A 26,827-nucleotide genomic window follows, 5' to 3' on the forward strand; every position below is an offset into this window, starting at 1 on the left:
TTCAGACTAGACTGGAGCATAGGTTTACATCTCATAAGCCTTCCCCACACTGCACTTCCTAATACTACCCCTTTCCTCTCTGGTCTTTTCAACCCACGTGACCACCAATAAGTAGACATGCAGAGCCAGAGGGAAGTGACATGAGCAGTCAACAAGCAGAGTGTCTCTTTTAATTCAGCCATCATAAACAAGACATATCAGAATAGGACTGGCATTGATTTATAGTATTTTTGAGGTGTAAATATAGAAAGAACCTGTATAGATGCGGAAAATACAAAATCAAACATGCTTGTCAATCTCATACATTGTAAAATTTTTAGATGGAAATAAACAAACAATCCTTTGCTGGATTGCCAAGAGGCTTCTGCTGCATATTTAATAAGTGAAGGGCTTCCAATAGCAAACAGATCTCATTTGCAGCTCAGAAGCATCTCGTGGGGACCTGAGAGCCGTTCTCATGAATGTTAGCATTCAAAGAATAAGACCTCTCTCTCTAAGACTCTATGGAAAGCCAGCATCATAGCTTCTGTTGTTCCCAGCCAACAAACACAGCTGGCCTAATCTCATGTACACAAGCCTATGTTTTGTTGCTTTTATTTGACTTCAAAAGAAATCATTAATCCTGCAAGTGACACAGCTGGGATATGTATTAGCCAGCCCGAGCTTTGCTGTAGATAAGACCTCTGACATAGAGTTAATTACAATAATGGTTTCCTAGGTTACCTTTCAGAGGCTGCCAAAATCTCTTAGCAAGCAGTATCACCAGTTCTGACTAGATGTGGTAGCACTAGTTAATAAACCTGTAATCCCAGCAATTGGAAGGCTATGGTAGGAGGTTGTAAGTTTGAGATCTGCTTTACAGCTCATAAAGAGACCTCATCTTTTTAAAAATTGGAGGAGACAGGAAGAGGAAGATTAAGATGGAGAGTTTAGAGTTTAGAATAGAGACAAAGAGGACTAAAAAGAAGATGGGGGTTAGGAGGGAGAGAAAGAGGGTTATGGCAAAAGCGGAAACGGCTAGGAGAGGGCGTTAGAAGGGACAGTGAGTGGGAGAGAGAGAGAGAGAGAGAGAGAGAGAGAGAGAGAGAGAGGAGAATTAGGAGAAAGTAAAATGGAGAGAGATACGAAATTAGGAGAAACCATTGACTCCCCCCTTGAGCCTGTGCAGATTCTCAAAGAATGGTCTAGTAGAGCTGAAAACCCCACCCCCATATTATGCCATTTTCTGAACACAGGTCCCATGAAGAGCTGTGACAATTGACTGTGCATTTGCTGATGACTGGTTATCTTTAACCCTGTCTCCACACGTTAAGAAGCCCCACTTATTTTTCTGATAAATGCCCTTCAACCTTTTCAGGGAAGACACTTTGAGACTCGTGTCTCCTATTTCCACGAGTGTCTTCCTTGGAGATAAACTTTTTCTCTGCTGAAAACTCATCGCAGTGACAGCATACCATGCAGGGGCCTGGTTCCCTAACAGGACTTCCTTGACTACTTCAATTTCTGCTCACCGGAACCTAGTATCCTTCACCCGATCCCTAGTGACTTCATTACAGAGGCTTTTCCGGAGTGGGTTACACAAAATAACTCACCTGGAATGGGTACGGGAACCTTTCAATGATTGAAATCTGTTCCATTTCACTAGACTCCTCACCCCTCCTCTGTAATGAAAGAAGAAAGGAAATATGGTTACCTGTGGATGTTGTGGAGGTTTGAATGTGAATGGCCCCCATTGGTTTACATATATTTGAATACTTGGTCTTTGATTGGTGGAACTTCTGTGGGGAAGGATTAGGAGGTGTGGTCTTGTTGCAGGAGGCGTGTCACTGGAGCGAGGCTTTGGGGTTTCAAAAGACTCATTCCCAGCCTCTCAGTTTCCAAATTGTGGATCAAGATGTAAGCTCTAGGCTGTTCTGTGGACATGCCTTTACTCTATCATCATGAACTAACCCGCTGAAGCCAAGCCCCAAACTAAACATTTTCTTTCTATTTTTTTTTGTTTTTGTTTTTTTGTTTTTCTATACAGGGTTTCCCAGCAGCTATGAAGCCAGTCCTGGAACTAGCTCTTGTAGACCAGGCTGGTCTTGAACTCAGAGATCCGCCTGCCTCTGCCTCTCGAGTGCTGGGATTAAAGGTGTGCGCCATCACCACCCGAACACTTTCTTTTATAAGTTGTTTTGTCATGGTGTTCTATCACCGTAACCAAAACATAAGTAAGACAGAAGTGCTGCTCTTTTCGGAATTTCTTTACGTTTGGGAGATATTTTAGCATGGATGCAGAAAACATTTGCAAAAAGCTCTTATTTTTTTAAAAAAAAATACTTATTTTTTTTTGTGTGTGTGTGTGTGTGTGTGAAATGTCTACTGAAGCCAGAAAAAAAAGCACGTGTGCCCAGGAACTGGAATTATGGTGACTGTGAGCCATCCACTCTGGGTGCTGGGAACTGTACTTACGCTCTCTGCAAGAGCAGCAATTGCTCTTAACTACTGAACCAACTCTCCGGGCCTGAAAAGAATTTCTTAATGATTATTTCCCATATACCCATAGATATTCCAAATCATTAGCAAAACTGTAGCTTCTCAATAATTGGTGCTAGGAATTGGATAGCCACTTCGCATAATACCCCAGTGTAAAGTTCAAATGGATTTAAGAGCAGACAGTGAAAGTAGAGCTATGAAGGGATGGGGCTGCAGCGCAGTGCTAGAGTGCTTGCCTTATGCGCATGAAGTTCTGGGTTCAATTACCAGCAAGGCAAAAACATATAAAGAAATTATGATCTGGGAGTGATAGAGTGCACCTGTAATCCCAGTGCTTGGAAGCCTGAGGCTCCAGAGGGAGATCAAGCCAATCTGGGTTATACCCGAGCTGTAAAAACACCCACAGAAAAAGAAAGACAGAAACAAAAGGAAGACAGAGCTGTATGTGGTGGCACATGCATTTTATCTTACCACCTGGGAGGCAGAGGCTGCTCTCTGTAAGTTCAAGGCCAGCTTGGTCAGGCAGAAATACATAGTGAGACGAGAGAGAGAGAGAGAGAGAGAGAGAGAGAGAGAGAAGACTAAGGGAAAGAATGAAGGAAGGAAAGAAACCACTAGGTGGGCAGAATAAGATAAACCAAACCAAAGTGAGAGATTTAAAAAAAACTGGAAGAGCCGGGGCGATGGTGGCGCACGCCTTTAATCCCAGCACTCGGGAGGCAGAGGCAGGCGGATCTCCGTGAGTTCGAGACTAGCCTGGTCTACAGAGCTAGTTCCAGGACAGGCTCCAAAGCCACAGAGAAACCCTGTCTCGAAAAACCAAAAAAAAAAAAAAAAAAAAAAAAAAAACTGGAAGAATATTTTCAACACACTAATATTGACAAAGGACTCTTATATCAAGATGTCTTTGAAAGTGTTAAAAACACATTAAATATCTCAATAAGAGTGGGCTAAAAGATGAACATGCAATTCACAAATGAAAAAATAGAAATGAGCAGTAGACACATTGTTTAGTCTTATAAGTAAAATTAAGTCACTAATGAAATATTTTTCTTCTCTGAAAAATTAACTAGTATTTAAAATATTTCAAGTTATAAAGATGGAGAAAATACCACCCTACATAGTTAACAGGACTGTAAGATACCACAATTCCACTTCTAGAAAATGAAATGAAATAGAAACAAAAATACCAAAAGCATTGGGGCCAGAGAGATGGCTCAGCAGCTAAGAGCACTTGCTGCTCTTGCAAAGGAGTTTAACTCTCAGGATGCACGCCACAGCTCACAAACACCTATCACGTCAGGTCCAGTGGATCCGACACCCTCTTCTGGCCTCTAGTCTCACCAGGCACATACACACACATGCTACATTTATATACATGCAGGAAAACACTCTCAAGCATCTTCAAAATGTTGGGACTGAAGGTGGCTCAGCAGTTAAAAACACTTGCTAACCTTCAAAGGACCCAGATTTGATTCCCAGTACCTACATGGAGGCTCACAATTGTCTGTAACTTCAGCTCCATGGAATCCTACGCTAGATCTGAAGCAGTGTTCTGACCTCCACTGGCACCTGGTACTAGGTATGTATGCAGGGCACATACATACATGCAAACATTCACATAATAATAAGCCTTAAAAAAAATAAGGGCGGGGTGCTGGAGAGATGGCTCAGCGGCTAAGAGCACTGGTTACTTTTGCAGAGGACCCAGGATTGACTCCCAACACCAACATGGCCGCTTACAAATGTCTGTCATTCCAATTTCAGGGAATCTGACTCTCTCTTCTGGCCGCTCAGGCACTGTAACCATATGGTACACATACAGTCAAAATACCCATATACATAAAATAATAAAATGGTTTTTCAAAATAAGGTGGAGAGGGCCAACAAAATGGCCCAGAGAACTGATTTCCTCAAGCTGTCCTCTGGTTTCCTTACTCATGCTGTGGCACGTTGGCCCTCAACCACTTACCTGCAATAGCAAGCCAGCTAGATAGCTAAATATAGAGATAGGTAAGTATAGCCAGGCATACTGGTACATGCCTTTAATCCCAGCACTCAGGAGGCAGTGGCAGGTGGATCTCTGAGTTTGAGTTCAGCCTGGGCTACAGAGTGAGATCCTGGCCAGCCAGGTGTCCATAGTGAGAACCTGTCTCAAATAAATAAGTAGACAGACAGATGGATAGATACATATAATGAAAACATTTCAAAGGGAAAAGGAGGAGGAAAATGACAGAGAATGGCCCCTGACTTGGACCTCTGGCTTCCACATGCACACAAGCAGGTGTGCACACATTTGCATACACTTAGACCACATACACCCAGAAAAAAATAAATCAAAAAATCCAAAACACCAACTCCTTCCCAAAGAAAATAAAGGTAAATTGCAAAGCAAGGTATATAGTAGTATTGTGTTCTAATTATATAATATATATTAGTGCATGTCTGCTGTTAGTAGAGAAGATATATTAAAACCTGTATGTGCCAGGATGGTAATTATTATTTAAGTGAATAGTGGGATTATACATCATTTTTCTTAGTTTTCTTATTTCTATATTTTCCAGTTTCTATACTAGATAGGCATACTCCTATAAACAGGAAAAATAAAATGATAAAAAAAAATCAGCTCAGGGCTGGAGAGATGGCTCAGTGGTTAAGAGCATTGCCTGCTCTTCAACCACATGGTGGCTCACAGCCATCTGTAATGAGGTCTGGTGCCCTCTTCAGGCATGCAAGCAGACAGAATATTGTATACATAATAAATAAATAAATATTAAAAACTCACTTAAAAAATCAGCTCAATAATCAGCAGGTGCTATTCCCTGGAAAGAGCCTGGGAATTCAGGGAGAATAGATCTTAAGATATTAAAGAATCTAATCTTGGAGATGGAAAGATGGCTCAGCAGTAAAGAGCACTGACTACTCTTCTAGAGGACCCTGGTTTAGTTCCCCGCACCCATATGGTGGTTAACAAGCATCTGGAAGTAAAGCTCCAGGTGATCCAATGCCTCCCCTGGCATCTTCAGGTAGGTACAAGGCGAGAATGTAGTGCACAGACATACATACAGGCAAAATACCCCCACACAAACAAATGATAAAATAGCAATTGTGAAATTTAAAAAAATAGACTCTAATTTCATGCTTGAGATTACAGCACTTGGAGGGCTGAGGTAGAATTGCAAAGAATTAAAGGTCAACCTGAGCTGCATGGTGAATCCCAGACAGAGTGAGACTCACATACATACATACATACACACACACATACATACATACATGCAACTCTTTAAAAATCAACTCTCCCGTGATTCAGCCTTGGCATGGAGACTTCCTCAAGCCATAACTCTGACACTGACAGCTGAAGGAGGAAATTCAGTCCTCTTTGCCCCTGTGAGAGGGCAGTCCAGCAGTATTTTATGTCAGGGGTTGTAAAGTTTTCCAGGTTAAGTGTGTACCTGCTAAGAAGGAAAGATGCTGACTTGGTATCACCAATTTGTGGGAGACTGAAGACCTTTCAGGCTGGAAAGGATGGCTCAGTGGTTAAGAGCACATAACTGCTCCCCCAGAGGGTCCATGCTTGTTCCCAAAAAGCCATGCCCACTCATAACTGCTTGAAATTCTAACTCAGGAATCTGACACTGGCCTCTGGGGGTAAACACACAAACACAAACATGCACACGCGCGCGTGCGCGCACACACACACACCACATAATTAAAACTAAGACAAATTTTTTTTAAAAATGCAAGCAAGCCCGGTGGTGGTGTCACACGCCTTTAATTCCATCACTCGGGAGGCAGAGGCAGCAGATTTCTGTGAGTTCGAGGCCAGCCTGGAACTAAGAGATACTTCCAGGACAGGCTCCAAAGTTACAGAGAAGCCCTGTCTTGAAAACAAAACAAAACAACAACAACAAAAGCAAGCAAATTCTCTTTTGGCAAATTCTTTCTTAATCTCTCTCTCTCTCTCTCTCTCTCTCTCTCTCTCTCTCTCTCTGCATGTATGTGTGTCTGTGGAGGTCAGGGCATAGCCTCAAGTGTCAGTCCTCATCTTTCACCTTCTTTGAGACGTGATCACTTTTTTAGCTGTTGCATATGCCAGACTAGTTGTCTCCACCTCCCTTACCATCAGGGTGCCAAGATTACAGATGCACTGCTGGGTGTGGCTTTAGGATTCTCAAGTCCTCCTCGGGCTTGTCTGGCAAACACTTTACCACTGAGCCATCTCCCAATCTGAATAAAAAACTGACTTTTCTTTCCTTTCTTACATTCTTACATTCTCTCTGTTTCGTGTGTGTGTGTGTGCATGGGTGTGTGTGTGCATGGGCATGTGTGTGTCCACACTCGCGCCGCAGTTCTCATGTGGAGATGAGAGGATGATTTTCAGGAGTTGGCTCTCTGCTTCCACTATGTAAGGTTTACGGATAGAACTCAGGTCATCAGGCTTGGCAGCATTTTCCCTTACCCACAGACAAGCTCGCTGGCTCCCTACAGAAACAAGACTGTTATATAGTGCACAACAGTGCCATTCTATTTGGAGTACTTGGAAGTTCCAAATGCCTTCCAACCCCGTAGCTCTCCCTCCTTGACCCTGACTTCTTCTTACCGGAATCTGTCTTTCTGGTGGAGGATTTTTTTCAGGAACCACTGTTTCAACGCAGGTGATCTTCTCCACATCTATTGAACCTTTCTTGCTGCCTCTTCGCTGAAGGAATGAGGAAGAAAATGGAAAAAGATTAAGAATGTTCAGGCAATCAGGCATTTACACATTGTTATTTAATCAGTCTCTGTGGCGAGGTGGTACATAAAGCCTAACAGAACCCTGAACCCATTTCTGTTTATTTTTGGGATGGGGTCTCACTATGCAGCCCTCGCTGGCCTGGAACTCACTATGTATACCCAACTGAGTGCTGGGATTAAAGGTGTGTGCCCATGGCAGAACCCAACATCTATCTAACCTTTAAATACCAAATTGGAGACACATTACATAGAAGGATAAACAATTATGTGCAATTTTGTCACAAGAAATAGGCAATGATGACTTCTTGGATTTTATTCTCAACAAGCATATGAATTGTGGGTTTTTTGGAGGGGGGGGTGGTTCGAGACAGAATTTCTCTTTAGCTTTGGAGCCTGGCCTACAGAAATCAGTCTGTAGACCAGGGTGGCCTCAAACTCAGAGATCCACCTGTCTCTGCCTCCCAAGTGCTGGGATTAAAGGAATGCACCACCACCGCCTGGCTCATATGAGTTATTACCAACCACAAGATTCTATCACCTTCTTCTGTTTTGTTTTGTTTTGTTTTTCGAGACAGGTTTTCTCTGTAGCTTTGGAGCCTGTCCTGGAACTAGTTCTGTAGAACAGGCTGACCTTGAACTCACAGGGATCTGCCTGCCTCTTCCTCCTGAGTGCTGGGATTAAAGACCTGATTTTTTTTCCCCTGGCATGATTGTACCTAGTCCTAGGCTAGGAAATACTTGTCAGAGTTTGTTGTACTTAGGTCAATTTTATTTCTACGCCCTCCTACCCTGACCATGGAAGACCCATCTCGTGTCTCACATAAGGCCGAAGATGACTAAATCCTTGAAATGGTGAATTTCAGACTTCACATTTGGGAAACTTACCCCACGTTCAAAGTCATACTCATAGTAGGAAAGTTTCTGCACAGTCAAGAGAAAGAGGCGCTGCTTGAAGTTTAAAGGGGATGTTTTCTTTTTCTGTTGGGAGCGCTTCAGAAAGATGCTCTCCAGGATCACTGCAGCCATGGTTTCCTCTCGCCGGGACTCGCTGCTGTGCTATGGATAAGGACAGAACGTGAGGTTTTATTTAGCACAGTCACCTCTATCCTTCCTGGGTCCTCCTCAGCCCTCCTACCTGTTTGAAATGAAACACGCATGCGCAACACTAGCAAGGCGCCTTCTGTCTGTCTGATCTCTTCCTTCCACAGTCCCCAACTCTTGTCAAATTTCAGGTTCAGTGAAATGAACACTAAACCACACCTGGCTTCTTGTGTAAGGGAACTGAATGCTCTAGCTAACCAACAACATATACCAGGCCTTTGGTAACGTCGAGACACCACTTTACACTGTTTATCCTTTTCTGCCAAGTGGCCAGAATCTGTAAAAAGGCCAGCATTTCTGTGAAACTCTTGACCCAGATATTCTCAGAAGGGATAATTCGGGCACCAGAACTTCACTATGGCAGATACTGGACTTTCCGTTGCCAGTTTCCTGAACAATAGATATAATTTTTTCAAGAGATGACCCATTCAGGTTTGTCACCAAAAGGACACCGGAGTGTTCACCTGTACTTATGAACACACAATAACTGCCATTCGACTGATTCAGCTCATGCCCTGCTGTAGTAATAGGGGCGGCGGGGCTGCATTCCCAGCACCCCGGCCGCCTGCCCGGCTAGCTTATGCCCGAAATAACAACACACAAACTGTATTCATTTAAATACTGCTTGGCCCATTCTCTTCTAGGCTAATTCTCACATATTAATTTAGCCCATCTCTAATCATCTGTGTATGGCACCCCAAGGTGCGCTTACCAGGAAGATTCTAGCCTATGTCCATCCTGGGTCGGAGCTTCATCCAGGGAGCAGGGCATGGCGTCTCTCTCAGGCGTCTGCTCCCGAGAGCGCTGTGGAGTCTCTGACCTCACTTCCTCTTCCTCCCAGTGTTCTGTTCTGTTTACTCCTCCCACCTATCCTCTAACCAATAAAATGGGCCAGGGCAGTTCCTTTATTAGCCAATGACCTTCCTCCATCATTTCCCCTTTTTCGGTTTAAACAAAAAAAAAGGCTTTAACTTTAACATAGCAAAATTACATATAACAAAACAGTTATCAAGTAAAAGTTACAATAATCTTTATCATAACTAAGGAAAACTATAACTATAACTAACTATTCTTAACTCCATCAAAGACACCAGAAAGATACAATACTACCTAAGCAAACAGGAAAAAAGCAACTTTTAAAACTCTAGAAATGACAGAGACATCTCGCTGCCTGGACAGTCACCCAAAGTTATTTTGTACCGTTGGGGCATCCATCTTCAGCCTTCCGGCCCATGGTATCCAGCAGACATTTCCATAAAGCAGGAAAATTCAAAGTCAGTTCAGTCACTATCTGTTGTGTCCTGCAGAATGTCTCGCAGACTCTTTCAAAATGAATCAGGAACCCCGAAAGATCATCTCACCTTAGGCAAGTTCAGTAGTCCTCTCTCTGCGGGTTCTCTGTGTCCAGTTTATGCAATAGTCCAGGCAAGAGCAGTTTCTTGCCCAAATGGCTATCAAAACTCCATAACGAGCCTCTTCGATGCCCATCTTCCTCTTGAAGTAGATTGGTGCTGCCAGGAGCAGAGTGTCTCATTGTCATGAAAAGTCCTCAGTTATTAAAACATTAAATGTCCTATTCTGTAATCTTTGAAAGACATGAAGAATGTCTATCTAACTGAAATACATCTCTATATATCTAGAAAATCTAACTAACATGACTACAAGCTTTACTATTATCGATGATTATCCATTAACAACCTATATGTCTTAATTATACAGTACATATTTAAATGAACTACACAATCACAATACCTTAATCAAAATCAGAAACACTTATACATATAACAAAATTGACCGTAAATCTCTATCAATAAAGCAAAATCTATACTAATGTAAATTATTCATATCTATATCATCCCCCTTTAAATGTAAAAGGACATTTATAAACCATATTTGGGAATATGGGCGCAGTTTTTTCTCTCCAAACTGCTTCCGGCTGAATGGGGGCGTCGTTAATTAGGTCTTTCATGGTATAACCTGTGTGCTAGTTTCATCTCAGTTGGCAGTTGAGCGAAGCAATTTTCTGAAGATGTTCACTGCAACCCTTCAGGAGGGCGTGGTCCATCTTACCAAATCGGAATAGAAGAAATGAACAGCATCTCATCCTCTGTGAAAACAAAATAAGAAACTCCTTTCCAAAGTTTCATGTCCTTAGATCCAAATTTCAAAGTCAAGGCATTTACAAAATATCTATGTTGGATTAGTTCAGCAGCATTTATAAACAAATATCTTTTAGTAGCTGTTGCTCCTTCCTCAGCATTCAAACAATTTAAAGAGAGCATAATAGCATACAGTATCAAGATTCTCTGTGTATTTTCCATCTTTGTTCGTTTTATTTTAACCTCTATTTTGTTTATTTTTACTTTTAACTTTTTGCTTTTTGAGATAGGTTCTCTGTGTCTTTGACCTGAAGTAACTCTGTAGACCAGGCTGTCTTTGAACTCTCAGAGATCCGCCTGTCTCTGCCTCCCAGGCATTGGGATTAAAGGTGTAAACTACTACCCCTTGAACTCACAGAGATCTGTTTGCCTCTGCCTTCTAGGCACTGGGATTAAAGGCGTGTGCTACCACACACAACTCTCTTCCTTTTTTTGTTTTTTACTTTAAGAACTTCAACTTTTAGTCTGCATATATTTTTAACACACTGTAAATCATTTAGAAATTTTCTCTGTCTTTGAATCTCTCTTTACTGTATATCTCTCTTTTTCTGACCACACGAGTCTTTAATTTACCAAGCAATGTTGGTAGGATTAAAGGCGTGGTTTTGCCAGCTAGATCCAGTCCATTTCTTAGCTTTCCAGCCTCATGGCTGAGGTACTGGCTGTAGCCAGCAAGCGAGCTTCAGCAGCCTGTGCTAGCAAACCGCACAAGCTGCCTGCGTAAAAGAGTCAGAGTTTGCCCTGGCAGGACAGCCCAGAAAACCGGCGTTTTTAAACGGCGCAGCTTTTTTCCTGCTATGGCTGAAAACCGAAAAGCATGCATTCAGCTTTTCGTCAACACCGTTTAAGTGTTTCGTGGTAGGACCTCTTAATGAGCTGCAGGCTTTGCAGCTAAAGCTGAGTCAGGAAGCCTCTCTTAGATGAGGCGCTTGCTTGCCTCTAGCAAGCAGAGCAGACCCGAGAACACAGCGAGTCTAGTTGCCATCAAACAAATTGTAGCACTTTACTCCAAATGCTCTATTCAAAAGCTCTGTCTCCCGCAGGAACCAGACAGAGATCGCAATGGCGGCACAGCCCCAGGAAGTGGCATTTTAAAATGACACAGCATTTTTTCTGCTACTGTTGCCGAATCAGGAAATCTCTCTACAGCACGCCACCAACAAACAGCAAAAATCTGTGTTAAACTCTCTCTCCCTTATTTTTAAGCCTTCTCAGGTTTTTTAAGTGGGTTTAGGCTGTCCACACGTCTGGGCGCCAAAATGAAGGCGTAAGTCACAAACAATGCCACACCAATTCGGGGTTATGATTATTAGGGTGGTATTTATTTAAAGGGGAAAAAACTTACAGATAACTGTCCCAGGCAACAGCCCTCTTCGCAACCAGGAAAGGAGTCTAGTCGCAGGCGGAGCAGGAAGTGAAGAGAGAGAAGAGGGAAGTGGCCGCTTTTTTAAAGGGAGAGAAACCACGCCCCAGTGGGCTGGTACCTCAGCGGTGATAGGCTGGAGGAGTGGGAGGACCTCCCGCAACACCCTGCTGTCTGGGTTACAAAGGAGAGAAGTTTTGTCTTCAAGTTGAGAACAGTTTTACTGCAGTGGATTGGTGCTTTGGCCTCCCCTCCTCTTTCCTTAGTTTCTTTTAGATGGCAGGCAGCAGTAAGGTAACTACGGAGCAATGGTTAAGATGGTTTAGAGCACTTGCTCTTGCAGGCATCCAGCGTTCCATTTCCAGCGCCCATACAAACGGCTCACAAGCACCTGTAACTGCAGTTCCAGGATATTTGGTGCTTTCTTCTGACCTCCACGGGCACCAGACACTCAGGTGGTGCATATATGTAATTGCAGGCAAAACACTCATGCAATAAACCATGCAATAAAAATTAAAAAGTAAATCATCCTTTTCTTTAAAAAAAGTAATGTAGGGCCGGGCGGTGGTGGCGCACGCCTTTAATCCCAGCACTCGGGAGGCAGAGGCAGGCGGATCTCTGTGAGTTCAAGACCAGCCTGGTTTACAAGAGCTAGTTCCAGGACAGGCTCCAAAGCCACAGAGAAACCCTGTCTCGAAAAACCAAAAAAAAAAAAATAAAAAAAAAAATAAAAATAAAAAAAGTAATGTAACTATGTTGCTTTTAAGAATGTCATTTGTGCTCGTGTAGGAAGAACAGTATGCTTAGAACACTCCAGAAAATTTCATGAACCACTAAAGAGTCTCTGTGGTGCTGAAGATGAAACACAGGGCCTTGCACGAGGGAGACAAGGACTCAGCCACCGAGGTGCATCACTAGCCTATTTGAAATTTATATTATATCTCTGAGACAGCATCTCCCTGTGTAGCTCATGCTGACCTTCAGCTCATTTGGTGGCCCAGGCAGGCCTAAGCTTGCTGCCTCAGCATCTAGAGTGCTATCTAGATTATAGGCCTGCAGCATCAGGCATGGCTCACCGATGGCTTCTTTAGACAGACAGACAGACACACATACACACGCCACATCAATCCATCTCAAGTTTATGCACAATTTTATAAATTCAAAGTTTTTATTGGAATCATTAATGAAAAGATGGTATCCATTAAAATGGAACAAAAACAATTCATCAACTCTCCCCGGAGCTTTGGGAGGAGCAGGACACTTTCCCTGCAAGGGTGTGGAGCTTTATTTCTTTATTTTCACCAGATTCCTTTTGCTTCTGATGGCACCACGGAAACCAAACAAGTCAAGTGTCAAGTCACTTTCCTTTTTTTTTTCTTTTTTTTTTTTTGGTTTTTCGAGACAGGGTTTCTCTGTGCCTTTGGACCCTGTCCAGGAACTAGCTCTTGTAGACCAGGCTGGCTTCGAACTCACAGAGATCCGCCTGCCTCTGCCTCCCAAGTGCTGGGATTAAAGGCGTGCGCCACCACCGCCCGGTGCACTTTCCTTTTTTTTTTCACTGATAAACTGACTTCTTTTTCAGTAGGGAGAGAAAGGGGCTGTCTTTTTTCAAAGCCCAGTGCTCTCCACAGTTATTTGGCGCTGTCTTGCTGTGCAGACAGTCCTATTATTATGACAGGAAGACAAGAACGGATCCCAGGAATGTCCAAATGCTCACGATGACCTTCGCCATCTTTCTACTGCAGAGCTGCTGCTCTCTTCTGGCAGTGGATTGACGGGACTAATGTTTTGTTGGTGATCTTTAGAGAGAAAGGATACAGAAAGGCAAACCTTTCCCTGCACCTCGCTGCATTAGTCTCCTTCTTGGCCTCTGCCTAAAATGGACTCCCACCAGAGTGACAAGCTGGCAAGATTATGAGCAATCCGTCCTACCTTCGGTTTCAGCCCAAACACCTAAGAAGTTCCTCTTAGAGCACTGCCCCCCATTTCCTAATGAGTAGTGGTAAAAGCGCAAGCATACTCCAGTCTTCTTAGCTGTTAAGTCGTGGAGACCTTTGTAATAATAGCACTCATGCATCATGGTGAATGACATCAAGCACCTTTTTTAGAACGCAGACCCAAATTACAGAAGACAAAATAAAACCCTAAGGCAAGTGAGTAGCATAAGCAGTACAGAGGATCAAAAGCATTCCAACAAACCATGCCCAGTTGTTTGTGTGTGCCAGAGAGTAAAGGTCGCGGGACCTTTGACCTTCAATTATGTTGTGAATCTTAGTGGACACACTCCCTGGTTAGACCCAGCATTGTTTTCAGTCCTGATAATGTCTTCTTATGTCCTGTAAGACATATGCTGGATGTTGCCTCTGCCTTCCTTCCTTCCTTCCTTCCTTCCTTCCTTCATTCTTTTCTTCAACTCATCTAATTCATACAAGAGGAAGCCTTCTGTTTCTCTCAAATGCCTGTGCTGAGGTAAAGTTTACTGCTGCAGTATGAGGAAGTAAGCAACCATCACCCCTCTGAGCCAGGAGTGAGATGGCCTCTAGCTAGAGCTGCACAGTTATTGCAATTTCCATAGTTTGTTATCCCCTTGACTGTTTCTCTCCCATTCCTTAGAGTAAAATCCAGACTCCCACAACCTCAAAATGTGGCAGTTCTTCCTTAGGCTCCTCTGGTCCTTTAGTCAATAATAGAAAAGGAGAAACATCTATCTCTGCATCTCCCAGAAGGCTGGTATAGTGTAGCGGACTGCTCTGTGTTAGCAGGTAGAACCTTGTAGCTACTCATTGTGGGAAACTCCTATTTTGTCTCTAAAAAGTCCATTGGCTAATAGAAGTGATCCAAACACAAAACATGCATGATGAGGGCTGCCCCTGCTCATGTTAATCAAGGGGTGGGAGACAGGGTTGAAACAGAAGAAATGTCACATATACTGAAAGAGGATCATAGAGATGATGCAAAAGAAGAGGGAGAAAAATGACAGCAAATCTGAGTTGTTTGCATGACATATGGTTTCAGTATTATAACATTACTGAAGTCTGAATACAAGGAATACACAAAGCCACCGTTTGCATCCTTCCAGCTCTATAAGCAGCAGTGGAATTCAGAAAGAGGAAGCCTGTTTGTAAGAGTTCAGTCATACAAACTGCACTATGCCAGGGAGTTAATATAAATAACACATGAAGAGTCAATAAATAAAATCATCTGTGGCAATCATCCTCACTTATGATAAGACAAAACACTGCCAGGGACAACAGTGGAGCGACATTCCATAACTACACAGCTTGCCTGTGGTTGAAGAGAGTTCATGAGACAGATGCGAATCAATAGTACCCCAAACAACTCCTTAGCCACAATATTCAAGAGGTATCATTTTCTCATTATTTCTCCTTCTGGTCATTTCGATTCTCTCTATAGGGATATGGAAGAGAACTCCTGCTCCAGTGTCATTCACCTGTCAGGCACTTTTTTTTAAAATTAGTATTTCTGGTTGTGGTGCTGGGAATGAAGCTCAGGGTCTTATTCCTACTTGTCTAGAGCTCTCCCACTGAGCCATATAGCCCAGCTTCTGATCAACATCTTATGTGTGTTATTCCAGCTGTTCTTCACAACAGACACATGGGCACTAATATCTGTAGGCTGTGTGACTTGTCCAGCGCCATCCCTCTATAGCTCTGCTGTGTAGCTCTTGCAGTTTGTGAGCATGCCATTACTTCCCAGATTGATTTAAATTGAATTCTTTTTTTTTGACACAAGGTCCCATGTAGCCAAGGTTGTTATCAAATTTTCTATGTCGTCAAGATAGACCTTGGGCTTCTGATCCTCTCCTGCCTCTATCCCCTGAGTGTTGGGATGTGTGCACCCCCACACCCAGGTTATGTGGTGATATCAAACTCAGTGGCTTTGCCTTCCTTTCCCTTTCCATCTCTCCTCTCCTCCCCTCCCCTCCCCTCCCCTCCCCTCCCCTCCCCTCCCCTCCCCTTCCTGTCCTTTCCCTTCCCCTTTATTTCCTTTTCTTTGAGGCAGGGTCTCATTATGTAGCCCTGGCTGTCCTGGAACTCACTACGTAGACCAGACTGGCCTTAAACTCCCAGAGACCCTCTTGCCTCTGCCTTCCAAAGTCTAGGATTAAAGGCCTACTCATCATGCTCAGGTAGAAGAAAGGTCTTTAAAATGTCATCTCCATAGTAACAAAGTAACCCAATTAGGAGTGGTAAATTCCCAAGGAACGCTGTTTAGACTCTACTGAAACATTGTTTAGACTCTACTTATTTTGTCAGCATTACAGGTGACCAAATTCATGGTAAAGCCTAACACTAACACTAGCAATTTTTAATTGAATTTTTGTTTCCCTTTGGTTAAACGTTTATTTTTCCTTATTATATCAAAATAACACAAATTCATTGTAGGAAATTTCTGCAAGTTCAGGGATATTAAAAATTTAAAAATCAGTTATAAACCTCATATATAGATGTGTTAGTATTTTTGGCATCTTCTTCATTTTTTCTGTGCACATTTCTTATTGTAGTTGCATTCATATTGCACATATCATGTATAGTTTGCTTATGTTTAAAATTATCTATGTATCCATTCATCTATCCATGCAACAATACTTTTTGCGAAAACAAAGTTTCTAAGATTCTTGTTTACCATTATTCCTAGCCATGCCTGTGAAGTAGGCGTGCTATCTCAGCCCTCCGGAGGCTGAGCTAGGAGGCTCACATAGTGAGTTTAAGGCCAGTCTGAGCTGCACAGAAAAACCCTACCTCAAAATCTAAATAGCAAGAGCAATACCAACAACAATAATTAATAATAATAATGAGAAAGGATCGGAGTGATGGCTCAGCAGTTAAGAAGAGGGCTTTCTACTCTTCCAGAGGACTTGAGTTCAGTTGCCAACATCCACATCAAGCCTTTCACAGCTGCCAGGAACTCCAGCTCAAGGGAATCTGACACTCTCTAAAAGCATCAGCACACACTTATGCACACACACACACACACACACACCACACAGACACCACACACACATGCATGCACACCAGACACAGACCCATACACCATATACACCCTGACACACACACACAGATACAGACACACACATACACACCACAGACACACATCCATCCAGACACACACATACCACACACAATGCATAAAGAAACGTGAAAACGGTGTGTGCACTTTGCATTTTGATACTCATTGCCAAAATCCTTTCCAAAGAGCAGGTTTTGAGAGCCTGAGTCCCCTTTGCCCTCCAGTTTTACCTCATTTCCACTTCACTGCCAGGCATTTTCTAGTCTGCCTTTATTGTCCACTAAATTTTTCACTGGGTCAGTGGTCTCAAATTCTAGTTTGTCTTAATCTCCCACTTGCCTACACTTCAAGTCCTCAGAACTCTCCGAACTTTCTTTCGAGGAGTGAGACGTCATTTTCATTTTGGTAAGGGTCAGCAGTGAGAAGAACTGAGGTTCAGATAACCAGTGTTACCCAAAGTCTTTACGTTTTGTGGCTCATTGGAAGAGGCCTTTCAAAGAGTGGGGCATGGGGAGGAATGCCTGTGCTTAAATGGTCCAGGTTTATGAAGCTCTCCCAATCATACTCAATTGCTCTATATGAACCTCTGCAACAAACTGAAAGTTACACGTGGCCCAATTGTTTCAGGCTCCTCAGAGGCGTGTTCCCCTCCCCCTCCCCTGACGGTTTCATGCATAACCAAGCAGGTTTGGAGTAAAATAAGTCAGTCTCCTCCATAACAACAACTACTTCTTCCTCCTCCTCCCCCTTCACCCTCCTCCTTCTTCTCCACATTTGTGAAACAAGGTCTAGCTCTGCTTTTCAGGTTGATCAGGAACTCCAGGTAATCCTCCTGCTTCAGCCTCCTGAGCGCTGGAATTACAAGTATGTGCCACCACACCCAACTCTTCTTTAACCGTTCCTTGAGCTTGGTTACACTCAAATGTCTAGGCCTCCTTTATCTTCAGGAATTAGCAATCAGACCCCAGCATTGCTGAGGGGAACGTAGGCACGCAGACATGTATGACTCTTGGGAGAAGGCCCAAACTTTGGTTTTCAGCAGCCATATCTTCCCCGTTAGAACTGATTTTCTGCTATGGCTCTAGACCACTGACAAGAGACTCTATGGGAAATTTGCTCAAATGGAAACAACAAATCATAGTGACTATTTAAATTGCATCAAGACCCTATGAGAAGATGGAAAGTTACACTAGTTCTTCGCCATAAGGCATTTGCAAAGTGTCTGAACAAAACATCAACAGCCATAAGCAACAAGAACCTGGATTTTTGCACAAGCAAATAGATTAAACAGCCTGAATTTTTTTTAAAAAGTCAAGTCAGGTGTGGTAATGTCCACAAGCAATACCAGCACACAGGAAAGTAAGGCAGAAGGAGCACAAGTCTGAGACTAGTCTGGGCTACATAGCCTCAGCTAAATGGGTAAAACTTTAGTTCCAAATAAAATAAATCAAAAAAGTCAGAATAGAGTGGATAAGGCAAGTCTTAAAGGATACTGCATGAGTGTAATACTTCAGGTTTCTATGAGAATTTGCATTTTGTGGCTTATTTCAAATAATTGAAAAAGGCAATAGTCTACTTGCTTCAGAAGTGTGGCATGCAAAATGAGGGAAGGAGCAGAACTAAAATGTTCATCTAACAGCAAAGAGGACAGCCTCTGAGCTGCCTGCAGTGTCCCCTGGCCAGTCTCTGGACTGCTGCTTCTCCTGCCTCTGGAATTGCAGGGCTTGGGATCAACACCCCAGCCCCACCCCCACTGCTGCTCTAGAACCGCATAGCAGGGGATAAACCTTCCAGCCTTGAGAACTGGGTAGTAAGGAAAGTACCGGCTCATTTGGAGGTCTAGCCACTCACTCCATAATGCCTCTGTCGGCTTGATCAGAGCAGCAGTCTGAATCTAAATCTCACACCATTTGCTCCTAGGCCAACCCTATGAGGCGTGGTGCTGGCAGGGCTCGGGAGGAACAAAACTAGTAAGGACCGCTGAGATACAACACTTACTTTGGCCAGGGGCCTGTCTTAATGACTTTACGTTTATTTACACACATAGTCCTGGCAAGAACGCCCAAGCAAAGCAACAGGCAGGTGAAAATGGGGAAGAGAAAGGAAAAATAGCTTGAGGAGAAAGTGGCAAGATAAATTTTATACAATTTAAAGTGCTGCTTCTGGATCAGGGGATAGCGGCCAGGAAATGAGAGGAGAAATAATGAAGGCAGTAGAAAAGGTAGCCATGCACATGGTAGGCAATGGTAAGAGGAAAAACTTTCCCGGAGACCTCAGGGGTTGGCCACACTGTCTCGGCTGGGGCGGAGGCTGCTTTGCGCTGGCCCTGTCTCCTACCCACTGTTACCACGAGGTTCCCACAGCCTCCACACAATCCTTCCTAGAAGCCAGCTCTCATCCTCGTAATATTTGGTCTGTTGAAGGCCAAGCCAAGTCGCCTCCGCCCCATGCAGCACAGGCCTTTACCCAGTTAGTACTGCCATTTGAGACCCATGAGCTATTTTAGAGGTTTTGCAGCTTAAGCGGCCTCTTAGAATTCCTTCCTCTAAGGGTCTCATTGATATGAGAACACATTTTGGATTTTCAAGCAATATCTGGTGAAAACGGCTTGCTTTCACCCTGCGGCTGTCTGTAATGTTGCTTTCCTACCAAGAGCTGCAGAGCTCCATTTCCAAGGTTGGCTACCTTTTCAGATGGTCACCTCAGGTCACTGTCTCCTCTTCCTCCAGCCACCCCACCACACTGACCCTCTCCAGAAGACCTTTACATTCCCTTCCATCATTGGAAGGGCATGCCAGGGTCTTCTGCTGGTGACACACCCACTCTCCATGAGTCTCCTCCACCAGTAGATACATGGAAGCAGCCATGTTTCCTGTCTGTCCTTTCAGGGTCCCAACAGAAGTCCTTACGGCTGCTACCCCGTCTCTGCGTCACCTCAGACCCACCTCAGTTCTGACTTAATGCAGGCAGCTTCCCAGATGTAATGAGATGCCGGGACTTGGAAGGTGGGACTCGCTCTCTGAAGACACTGGCCCTGGAGACATATTCTTACAGAGAGGAAGGACAGTCTGAACAAACCCCACCCTTTTGCAGCCACTCAGTTCCCTTTTTTTGTTTCCTGACTTAAACCAATGCCTTTTTTTCTTCTTAGCAATATGGTCTCTGGTTCCGTGCTGCTGTCCCCATTCTGCTCCCCCCAACTCTCCCCACCCTCATTTGCCTGGGACCTCTTTCGCTAATAGAGTCCAGCTTGGAGAGAACCATACCTTTACCGGGGCTGCTGAGTTCCCTAAGATTACGGGGCAGGACCGAACACACAGGTCATCAGGCTACCCTTCCTGGGGTAAAGGGAAGACATACCTAAAGAGCTGGGGTGGGGGGGGTGATCAGCACAGGAAGAGAGATGTCCAAGCTGGCAAGACACAAAACCAAGCCAGTGTCTTCAAGGTCTCTTGTCCCCTCAGGAGGGGAGACTCAGGGTCAGGCAGTTCACCTTGAAGGATGAAGAGGGCTCCCTCAGAGACCCTGAAATACATAGCCTGACAGAGGTAGAGACAAGACTTCCCCTGCTGAGTCATTTTCTAAGAAAGTTTTTTTTTCTACAGATAAATATGCCTGAATGTAAGCCCGCACAAAGACTTGTGCCCTTCCCCATTCTTTGGTGAATGTTCTTTCGTGAATATTCTTCCTTCAAGATTCAACCTCATGAGGAAACACACTTCTAATCCAGTTGCTAGGGTGATGCAGGTAGGTTGGTCACAAGTTCAAAGCCTGGACAGCATAGGAGAGTCTGTCTCATTTTTTTCTCTCTCAAAGATAAACAGTTTACAGCATTTTCTTTGATTCTGCAAAGCAGTAAACAAGACATGTTATTTGAAACCTGCATGTTACCTCAGCAGGCCCCTAGTTTGTGTTCCAGCTTCTGTTTTCTCCCCAAGGATTCTCTAAAGAAATGCAGGCAGTATCTGCCACAAACTTGAAGGTGTCAGAGCCCCTGGTGACTGATTGTCTTGTCCGTGTCATGGGGCACCTTTGTATCGCCTTCCCCTGAGATGCTATACTCTAAAATGGAAACATATCAGTGATTCTAAAAACAGATCAGAATGTCGAAAGCACCGAGAGTTTTTAAAAAAGCATTTATAAAATGGCAGGTTGGGAAATCATTGCATTGGTATAGATGGATGGGCACCAAGTGTCATATGGCTCTCTCTACTTTACTGACAAGTTATGTCCTTTCCCTGGTCACATGTAGTAACTGTTCCAGTCACCAATGGAGTGACCACAGACATTGACCACCCCTTCCCTTTTCTTTAGTCCGATGCTCCCTGTCACATGCCCCATCCTTTCTAAAGGTCCGTTTGCGATAGGAATTGCGAGTTCATAGGGGCACCGTGGGAAAATAGACAGGGAGGCAAAGGGGAAGGGTAGAAAAAGCTACTTCTTCACCCTTGGCTCCCAGCCACTCAGCTAGCACACTCATTAGTACCAACAGAACCATGCCCAAACGGAACAGTGCGGACAAATAAGCTTATAGCACAGATGCAAGTGACTACCACTGGATAGACTGGCGAGACGGTCCAGCAGGCAAAAGCACTTGCTGCCAAGCCTGATGACTTGTGTTCAATGTCCACGGAAGGAGAGGAGGTGGCAGTAGTGCTTGTGAAAATGGTACCTGGGCTTTGCTGACAGCAGCTAAAAGAAATGGCAAAGCAGAAACATATATGATTGAGAATCGAGATGACATGGGGCTTTTTTGTAGAAGTAAAATATCTGGAGGAAAGTGAATGTCTCACACAACTGTGCAATGCCCGACTAGACCTTGATTTTTGTCTTTAGTTCTGAATGTTTCATTTTAGGGAAAATAATGAGCAGAGACATGTAGACTATTGCTAAACAAATTTTGAACTATAGGATGAATAATTTGGGGGGTCTAATTAATATTCTATTGTTTGTTTGAAATTAGATAAGAGAGCTGACTTAAGTGTTTTTACACACACACACACACACTCACGTAGGCAATATTGGATGGTGATGGTTGTGTTGACTATGGCAGTTATGCAAGATAAGTGTATATCATCATATTGTATACCTTAAACAGATGCAATTTTGTCAATGAAATATTTCAAAATAAAAAGTTCTGCTGGGCAGTGGTGGTGCACGCGAATCTCAGTGCATTCCGGGCCAGCCTGGTCTACAAAGAGAGTTTGTTACACAGAGAAAGCCTGTTTCAAACAAACAAAAAAAGTTCCCCAAACCACATCATATGGGGAATGAGTCAAGAAACAAAGTTTAATTAGATGAAGAAGGCTAATTGTCTTTTTATCTCCAGATTACTTACATGGACAACAAAAACAAGACAAAACAGAAAAACAAAACAAAGAATAACTTTAGAAACTCCCTAAAGGCCAGTGAGGTTTTTAAGAGTCTAGACAGAGGAAAATACTGCTGGACTTCAGGTTGGCAGCTTGGCAAAGAAATGCTGCGGGCTATGGTGGTGTTGTTATCTTAGCCCTGGGGACCACCCAACAAAAATGTGGGTGGAGTCAACTTGTTTCTGGAGCATCATACAAGCAGATGTCCCGGGCCTCCTAACATCAGCTCCTGGGCCACTGCTGCCTCCTCTTGCATTCTAGCCCAAACATCTACCCTGTAGGTGCCTCTTTCCCTGGGCAATATACTGGTTAAGACTAGGAATTATGTGTTGTTAAATGGCCGAAGGTTGAATTCCAACTTCCAAAATAACCATGGGTGTGACTTTGGATAGGTCAGGTGCCTCAGTTTCCTCATTTGGTAAATACTAGTCATAGGAAACAGCTGCTGAAGATTGGCAGGATTCAAGAAGCAGGCATCCAGACACGGTGGCACATAGCACATACATGTGGCCCCCAGCACTCAGGATAAGGATCAGGAGTTCACAGCCATCGTCTGCTATGTAGGTGAGTTTAAGGTCACCCTGGGATGTCTGAGGCTCTCCCCACCCCAAAGACAGCTGTTATAATAGGCAGGTCATATATTATATGATCATATTATAATATTATGTGATAGTAAAGGAAATAGAGTTCTGGAATCACAGAACGCATGGGGGTTAGGTGTGCTTCTACTACTGTTGACGGTGGACCAAAGCTTTCACATGCTACTGGATGAATGCCCTCCCCCTGGAAAATAGAAGTAGCATTACCACGTTCCTCCTAGACTAACTCTGAGAATCTATTTTAAAACTCAGCTAGCTTCCTTCAACCTTTCTCGGTTGGACTAACTTGAAACTTCATACATGCCCGCTGCCAAGTACTCAGGGAAGCTGAGGTATGTTTTCTTGGTTGGCCCAACTACCTCAGAAGCCGGATAAATTCATTGCTAGTTTTCATAACTATTTAAAATCAGCCAATTTACTTCCTCAGCTAAAAGGTACTGCTTTCATTTTTTTTTTCTTCAAAGTACTTAGCCTGAGATTGGACAGTAATGAACATAATCAATTACTATGTCCTGCTCCTACAACAGTGCCTGAAACAGAATAGACATTAACTAAATGAGTTGAAGCAACTGGCTACCTCCCAGGGCTTCCGTGAGCCACATTTTGCTGTTTAAGATCGTTTCATTTTCCTTGAAGTGGAACAAGAATGTTAGGCTGAGATGGAAGACCCCTCCCACTTGATCCTAGTCCCTGGTCTGCTCCAACACGGGAGATCAGAGTCTGGGAAGAGCATTGCTTTCTTCCCTTAAGCTACTAAATTACAAAGTCCGCCAAAAGGGGTGGAGTAATGAAAGCTGACGGGCGCTAGGCGGGAGGAAGTGGAGGAGAGAGCCGTAGGCTTAAGGCGGAGCCTTGGCTGAAGCGCCTGTCTGCGGCTGATGCAAATCATCCAGCCATCCGAGGGCGCTGCGCTGGGATCCTTACAGACTCTATGGTAGCTGTCTCCCACGGCTCTGAGGAAGTGCACCCAAGCACCGCCTATAAACTTCCGTTGCTGGCTTTCCCTCTTTCTTTCTGTGCCAATATCGCACCCGCCAACATGGTATGATCGCGTATCGGGGTTTCGTAGTATCCAGCACAATCCTTGCAGCCGGCGTGGACAGTATTGTTCCAGATTGCGTCAAGGCTCCGTTAGGACCTCGATGTACCTAAGAAATCTAGCATTGCCGAGAGCGAAACGCAGGGAGCGAAGTTCTGGGCGGAGGAATTGAAGTGGGCAATTTAGCTGCGGGTGGATACAGTTTGGCGCGTGTGACTGAACCACCTTTTAAATCTACGTGGTGGTTGTGTTTTACTGAGTAGCTGTAGTTAGCTTCATCTGAATCCAGGGAGGGTGCTGGGTCATTGCGGTCCGGTAGCTGCACATTCTGAACACTTATTTTTTTTTTTAAACTAGGTGAACGTTCCTAAGACCCGCCGTACATTATGCAAGAAATGTGGCAAACACCAACCCCACAAAGTGACCCAGTACAAGAAGGGCAAAGATTCTTTGTATGCCCAGGGTAAGCTGCTTATATGTAATTTGATGATGGCTAGGGGGATAGGGATGGGGAGTTGGTGGGAGATAAACGCCAGCTATGTAAAGCAAGCTGGTCCGGAATAAGCAATCCTACCTCAGCCTCTCAAGGGTTGGGGCTGTGCCTGTTTCCTGCATGTAAACTGGTTTGGATGTGACACTTGTGAGAAGTATTAACAAGTCCAGGCATTCCCCCCTCCAATTTAAACTTGAGACTTCTACTTGTTTTGACATAGGATCTGTGTACAGCATACCATAACAAATAACTTTTTTCAGGAAAGCGGCGTTACGACAGGAAACAGAGTGGCTATGGTGGGCAGACTAAGCCTATTTTCCGCAAAAAGGTTAGTGATTCCTAACTGACATGTTTCTTGATTATTGTGGTAAGGACCTTGGCATTTGCCATCTCTAGTCTACAAGCATTAGTATAGTGTTCCAGCTAAGATATCCCCCTTAGCGGCAGGAATGTTTCCAAGGCAATGGAGCTGGGAGTCAACCCAGATCTGACTATAGTCTTGAGTAGAGCATCTCACTTTAAAGAGGCAAAAATGAAGGAATGTGCTTTCCTAAGAAGGGAATGATGTGTGTACCCAGCAAGATCGTTCATTCGTTTATTGTCATGTGTGACTCTTTGTTGCTGGAGGCTCAGTGGTAGAGTTTGAGGGCAACCCAGGTTCGATTCCCTGTATTGCCATGAAGGGCTCTCTGGATTTCTCAGTCTCATGAAGTCTTACAGTGCATGTGTAGGCCTTCCACTGGCGAATTCTAGATTCTTCTCCAGTTTCATGAAGTTCCTTCTTTAGGGAACCTGCATTTATTCATCTCTTTGTTCCTACTCTGCCAGCCTGGTTGTAGAAATTAAATGAGTTCTTTGGGTCCTGGAGTGGGTGTCGTGTAATGGGAATGCTTGTTTGTTTAAATGTTAAGCCCATTTTGTACAGAAGAGGGAGGTGTTTCCGCTTTCAGACTGCAAACTAGCAACAAACCTATCACTAAATTAGTGTATTTTTAAAAGTTGATTATTAGCCAGGCGGCGGTGGTACATGACTTTAATCCCGGCCCCCGGGAGGCAGAAGCAGGTGGGTCTATAGAAACCCTCTACTTAAAAAAGTTGATTATTAGTGGGGAGTGGAACTGATTTTAGGGCTAATTGAAGTCTTGAGAAAATTGGTGAATCCCAAAAGTTCTATTTCATATTTGCATAAATTTGGCTGGCTTTTATTTGACTTAACCACTAAAGAATACAAATAGCCTGAAAGGCTACAAATTTTAAAGTAGCTTTTTTGGGGGGTAGGGGGCGGCAATGTCATGTAGCCCAGGCTGGCCTCATTCCTGTGGTTGCAGCTTGTCTCCACCTCCAAAGTGCTGGGGGTGTGCACAACCAGATCCACCTTCAGTTTTCCTCCTGTTTAGCGCAAAGTGATTGGCTTCTGGATCTTTTTTCTCTCCATACCTGAATACAGATTGTGGCAACCTAATTTTGTGAAGGATTTGACTTCATTTCTTTTGTAGGCAAAAACTACAAAGAAGATTGTGCTGAGACTGGAATGTGTGGAGCCCAACTGCAGATCTAAGAGGATGCTGACTATTAAGAGATGCAAGCATTTTGAACTGGGTGGTGATAAGAAGAGAAAGGTACTCTCCTTTGAAATTGGCCTTACTTGTAGAGGAAACTGTTGTGAGCTTACTGTGCCACAGGGCATCCTCAACAGTAATCGTTCACAGCTGAAGAAACAAGTTCCATAGCCCACAGCTGAAATGCTTGGGACCAGAAGTTTTTTGGGGGATTGGTTTTTCAATACAGAGTTTCTCTGTAGCTTTGGAGTTTGTCCTGAACTTGCTGTGTAGACCAGGCTGGCCGCAGACAAAGAGATCCCTCCTGTCTCTGCCTACTGAGTGCTGGGATTAGAGGTGTGCACCACCACTGCCAGGAGGATGGTTTTTTTGTTTGTTTTGTTTTTTCGAGGCAGGGTTTCTCTGTGTAGGCCCAGCTGTCCTATAACTCCCTTTGTAGAGCAGGCGGGCCTCAAACTTAGATCTGCCTGCCCTTGCCTCTCGGGTGCTGGGATTAAAGGTGTGCACTACCACCGCTTGGCAAGTATTTTATTTTTAGGTTTTGTTTTTCAGATTTGTGAGCTTTTTATGTGCCTTATTAGCTGAAAATCTAACATCAGTATATCTGAATGGCTTAAGGATTTTAGTGTGTGGGCAACAGGGTCTCCTTAGAAATGTTTTGTGGTCTTGGATTGAAGCCAGGGTCATGGTAGGCAGGCACCCAACTACTAAGCTACGTACTGAGCCCACGGATAATGGAAGGTTCCTTAAAAACTACAAGCACACCACTTTGTTCTTCTGTTCTGTTTACAGGGACAAGTGATCCAGTTCTAAGCTGACCTTGTTATGAAGACAATAAAATCATGAGCTTTCACTCAACCTCGTATGATTGCAGTTGGTCTTTTGGGAGGGAAAAAAAA

The 26,827-nt window shown here is 43.9% G+C and overlaps 2 protein-coding genes across 2 annotated transcripts in view; one reads left to right on the forward strand and one right to left on the reverse strand.

The window, feature by feature from the left end:
• The window catches only part of LOC121437155 (tyrosine-protein kinase BTK-like), a 49,775-nt gene extending 29,884 nt beyond the window's left edge, over positions 1 to 19,891 (reverse strand). The window contains exons 1-4 of the mRNA XM_041637000.1: positions 19,812 to 19,891; positions 8,098 to 8,263; positions 7,079 to 7,177; positions 1,593 to 1,661 (exon numbers count right to left, since the gene is read on the reverse strand). Coding sequence (XP_041492934.1) covers positions 1,593 to 1,661; positions 7,079 to 7,177; positions 8,098 to 8,238 — 309 coding nt within the window. The 5' untranslated portion in view covers positions 8,239 to 8,263; positions 19,812 to 19,891. The remainder of the gene's footprint in view (positions 1 to 1,592; positions 1,662 to 7,078; positions 7,178 to 8,097; positions 8,264 to 19,811) is intronic.
• Positions 19,892 to 23,867: 3,976 nt separating this feature from the next.
• On the forward strand, positions 23,868 to 26,741 carry LOC121437099 (60S ribosomal protein L36a-like). Its single transcript, XM_041636937.1, has 5 exons — positions 23,868 to 23,879; positions 24,234 to 24,339; positions 24,630 to 24,697; positions 25,866 to 25,988; positions 26,721 to 26,741. The coding sequence occupies exons 1-5, from the start codon at positions 23,877 to 23,879 to the stop codon at positions 26,739 to 26,741; spliced, it is 321 nt and encodes a 106-aa protein (XP_041492871.1). The 5' UTR covers positions 23,868 to 23,876.
• Positions 26,742 to 26,827: the final 86 nt, after the last annotated feature.

Source organism: Microtus oregoni, unplaced genomic scaffold (genome assembly GCF_018167655.1).
Source record: "Microtus oregoni isolate MIOR12 unplaced genomic scaffold, Mior012 000050F_ref0000143, whole genome shotgun sequence".
Lineage (NCBI taxonomy): Eukaryota > Metazoa > Chordata > Mammalia > Rodentia > Cricetidae > Microtus > Microtus oregoni.

What these genes read in the sequence shown, in the direction of transcription:
- LOC121437099 (XM_041636937.1), top strand. An exon ending in AGCCTATTTTCCGCAAAAAG is followed by an intron (nt 24,698 to 25,865) that starts GTTAGTGATTCC and finishes TTTCTTTTGTAG; the next exon opens with GCAAAAACTACAAAGAAGAT. An exon ending in GTGGTGATAAGAAGAGAAAG is followed by an intron (nt 25,989 to 26,720) that starts GTACTCTCCTTT and finishes TTCTGTTTACAG; the next exon opens with GGACAAGTGATCCAGTTCTA.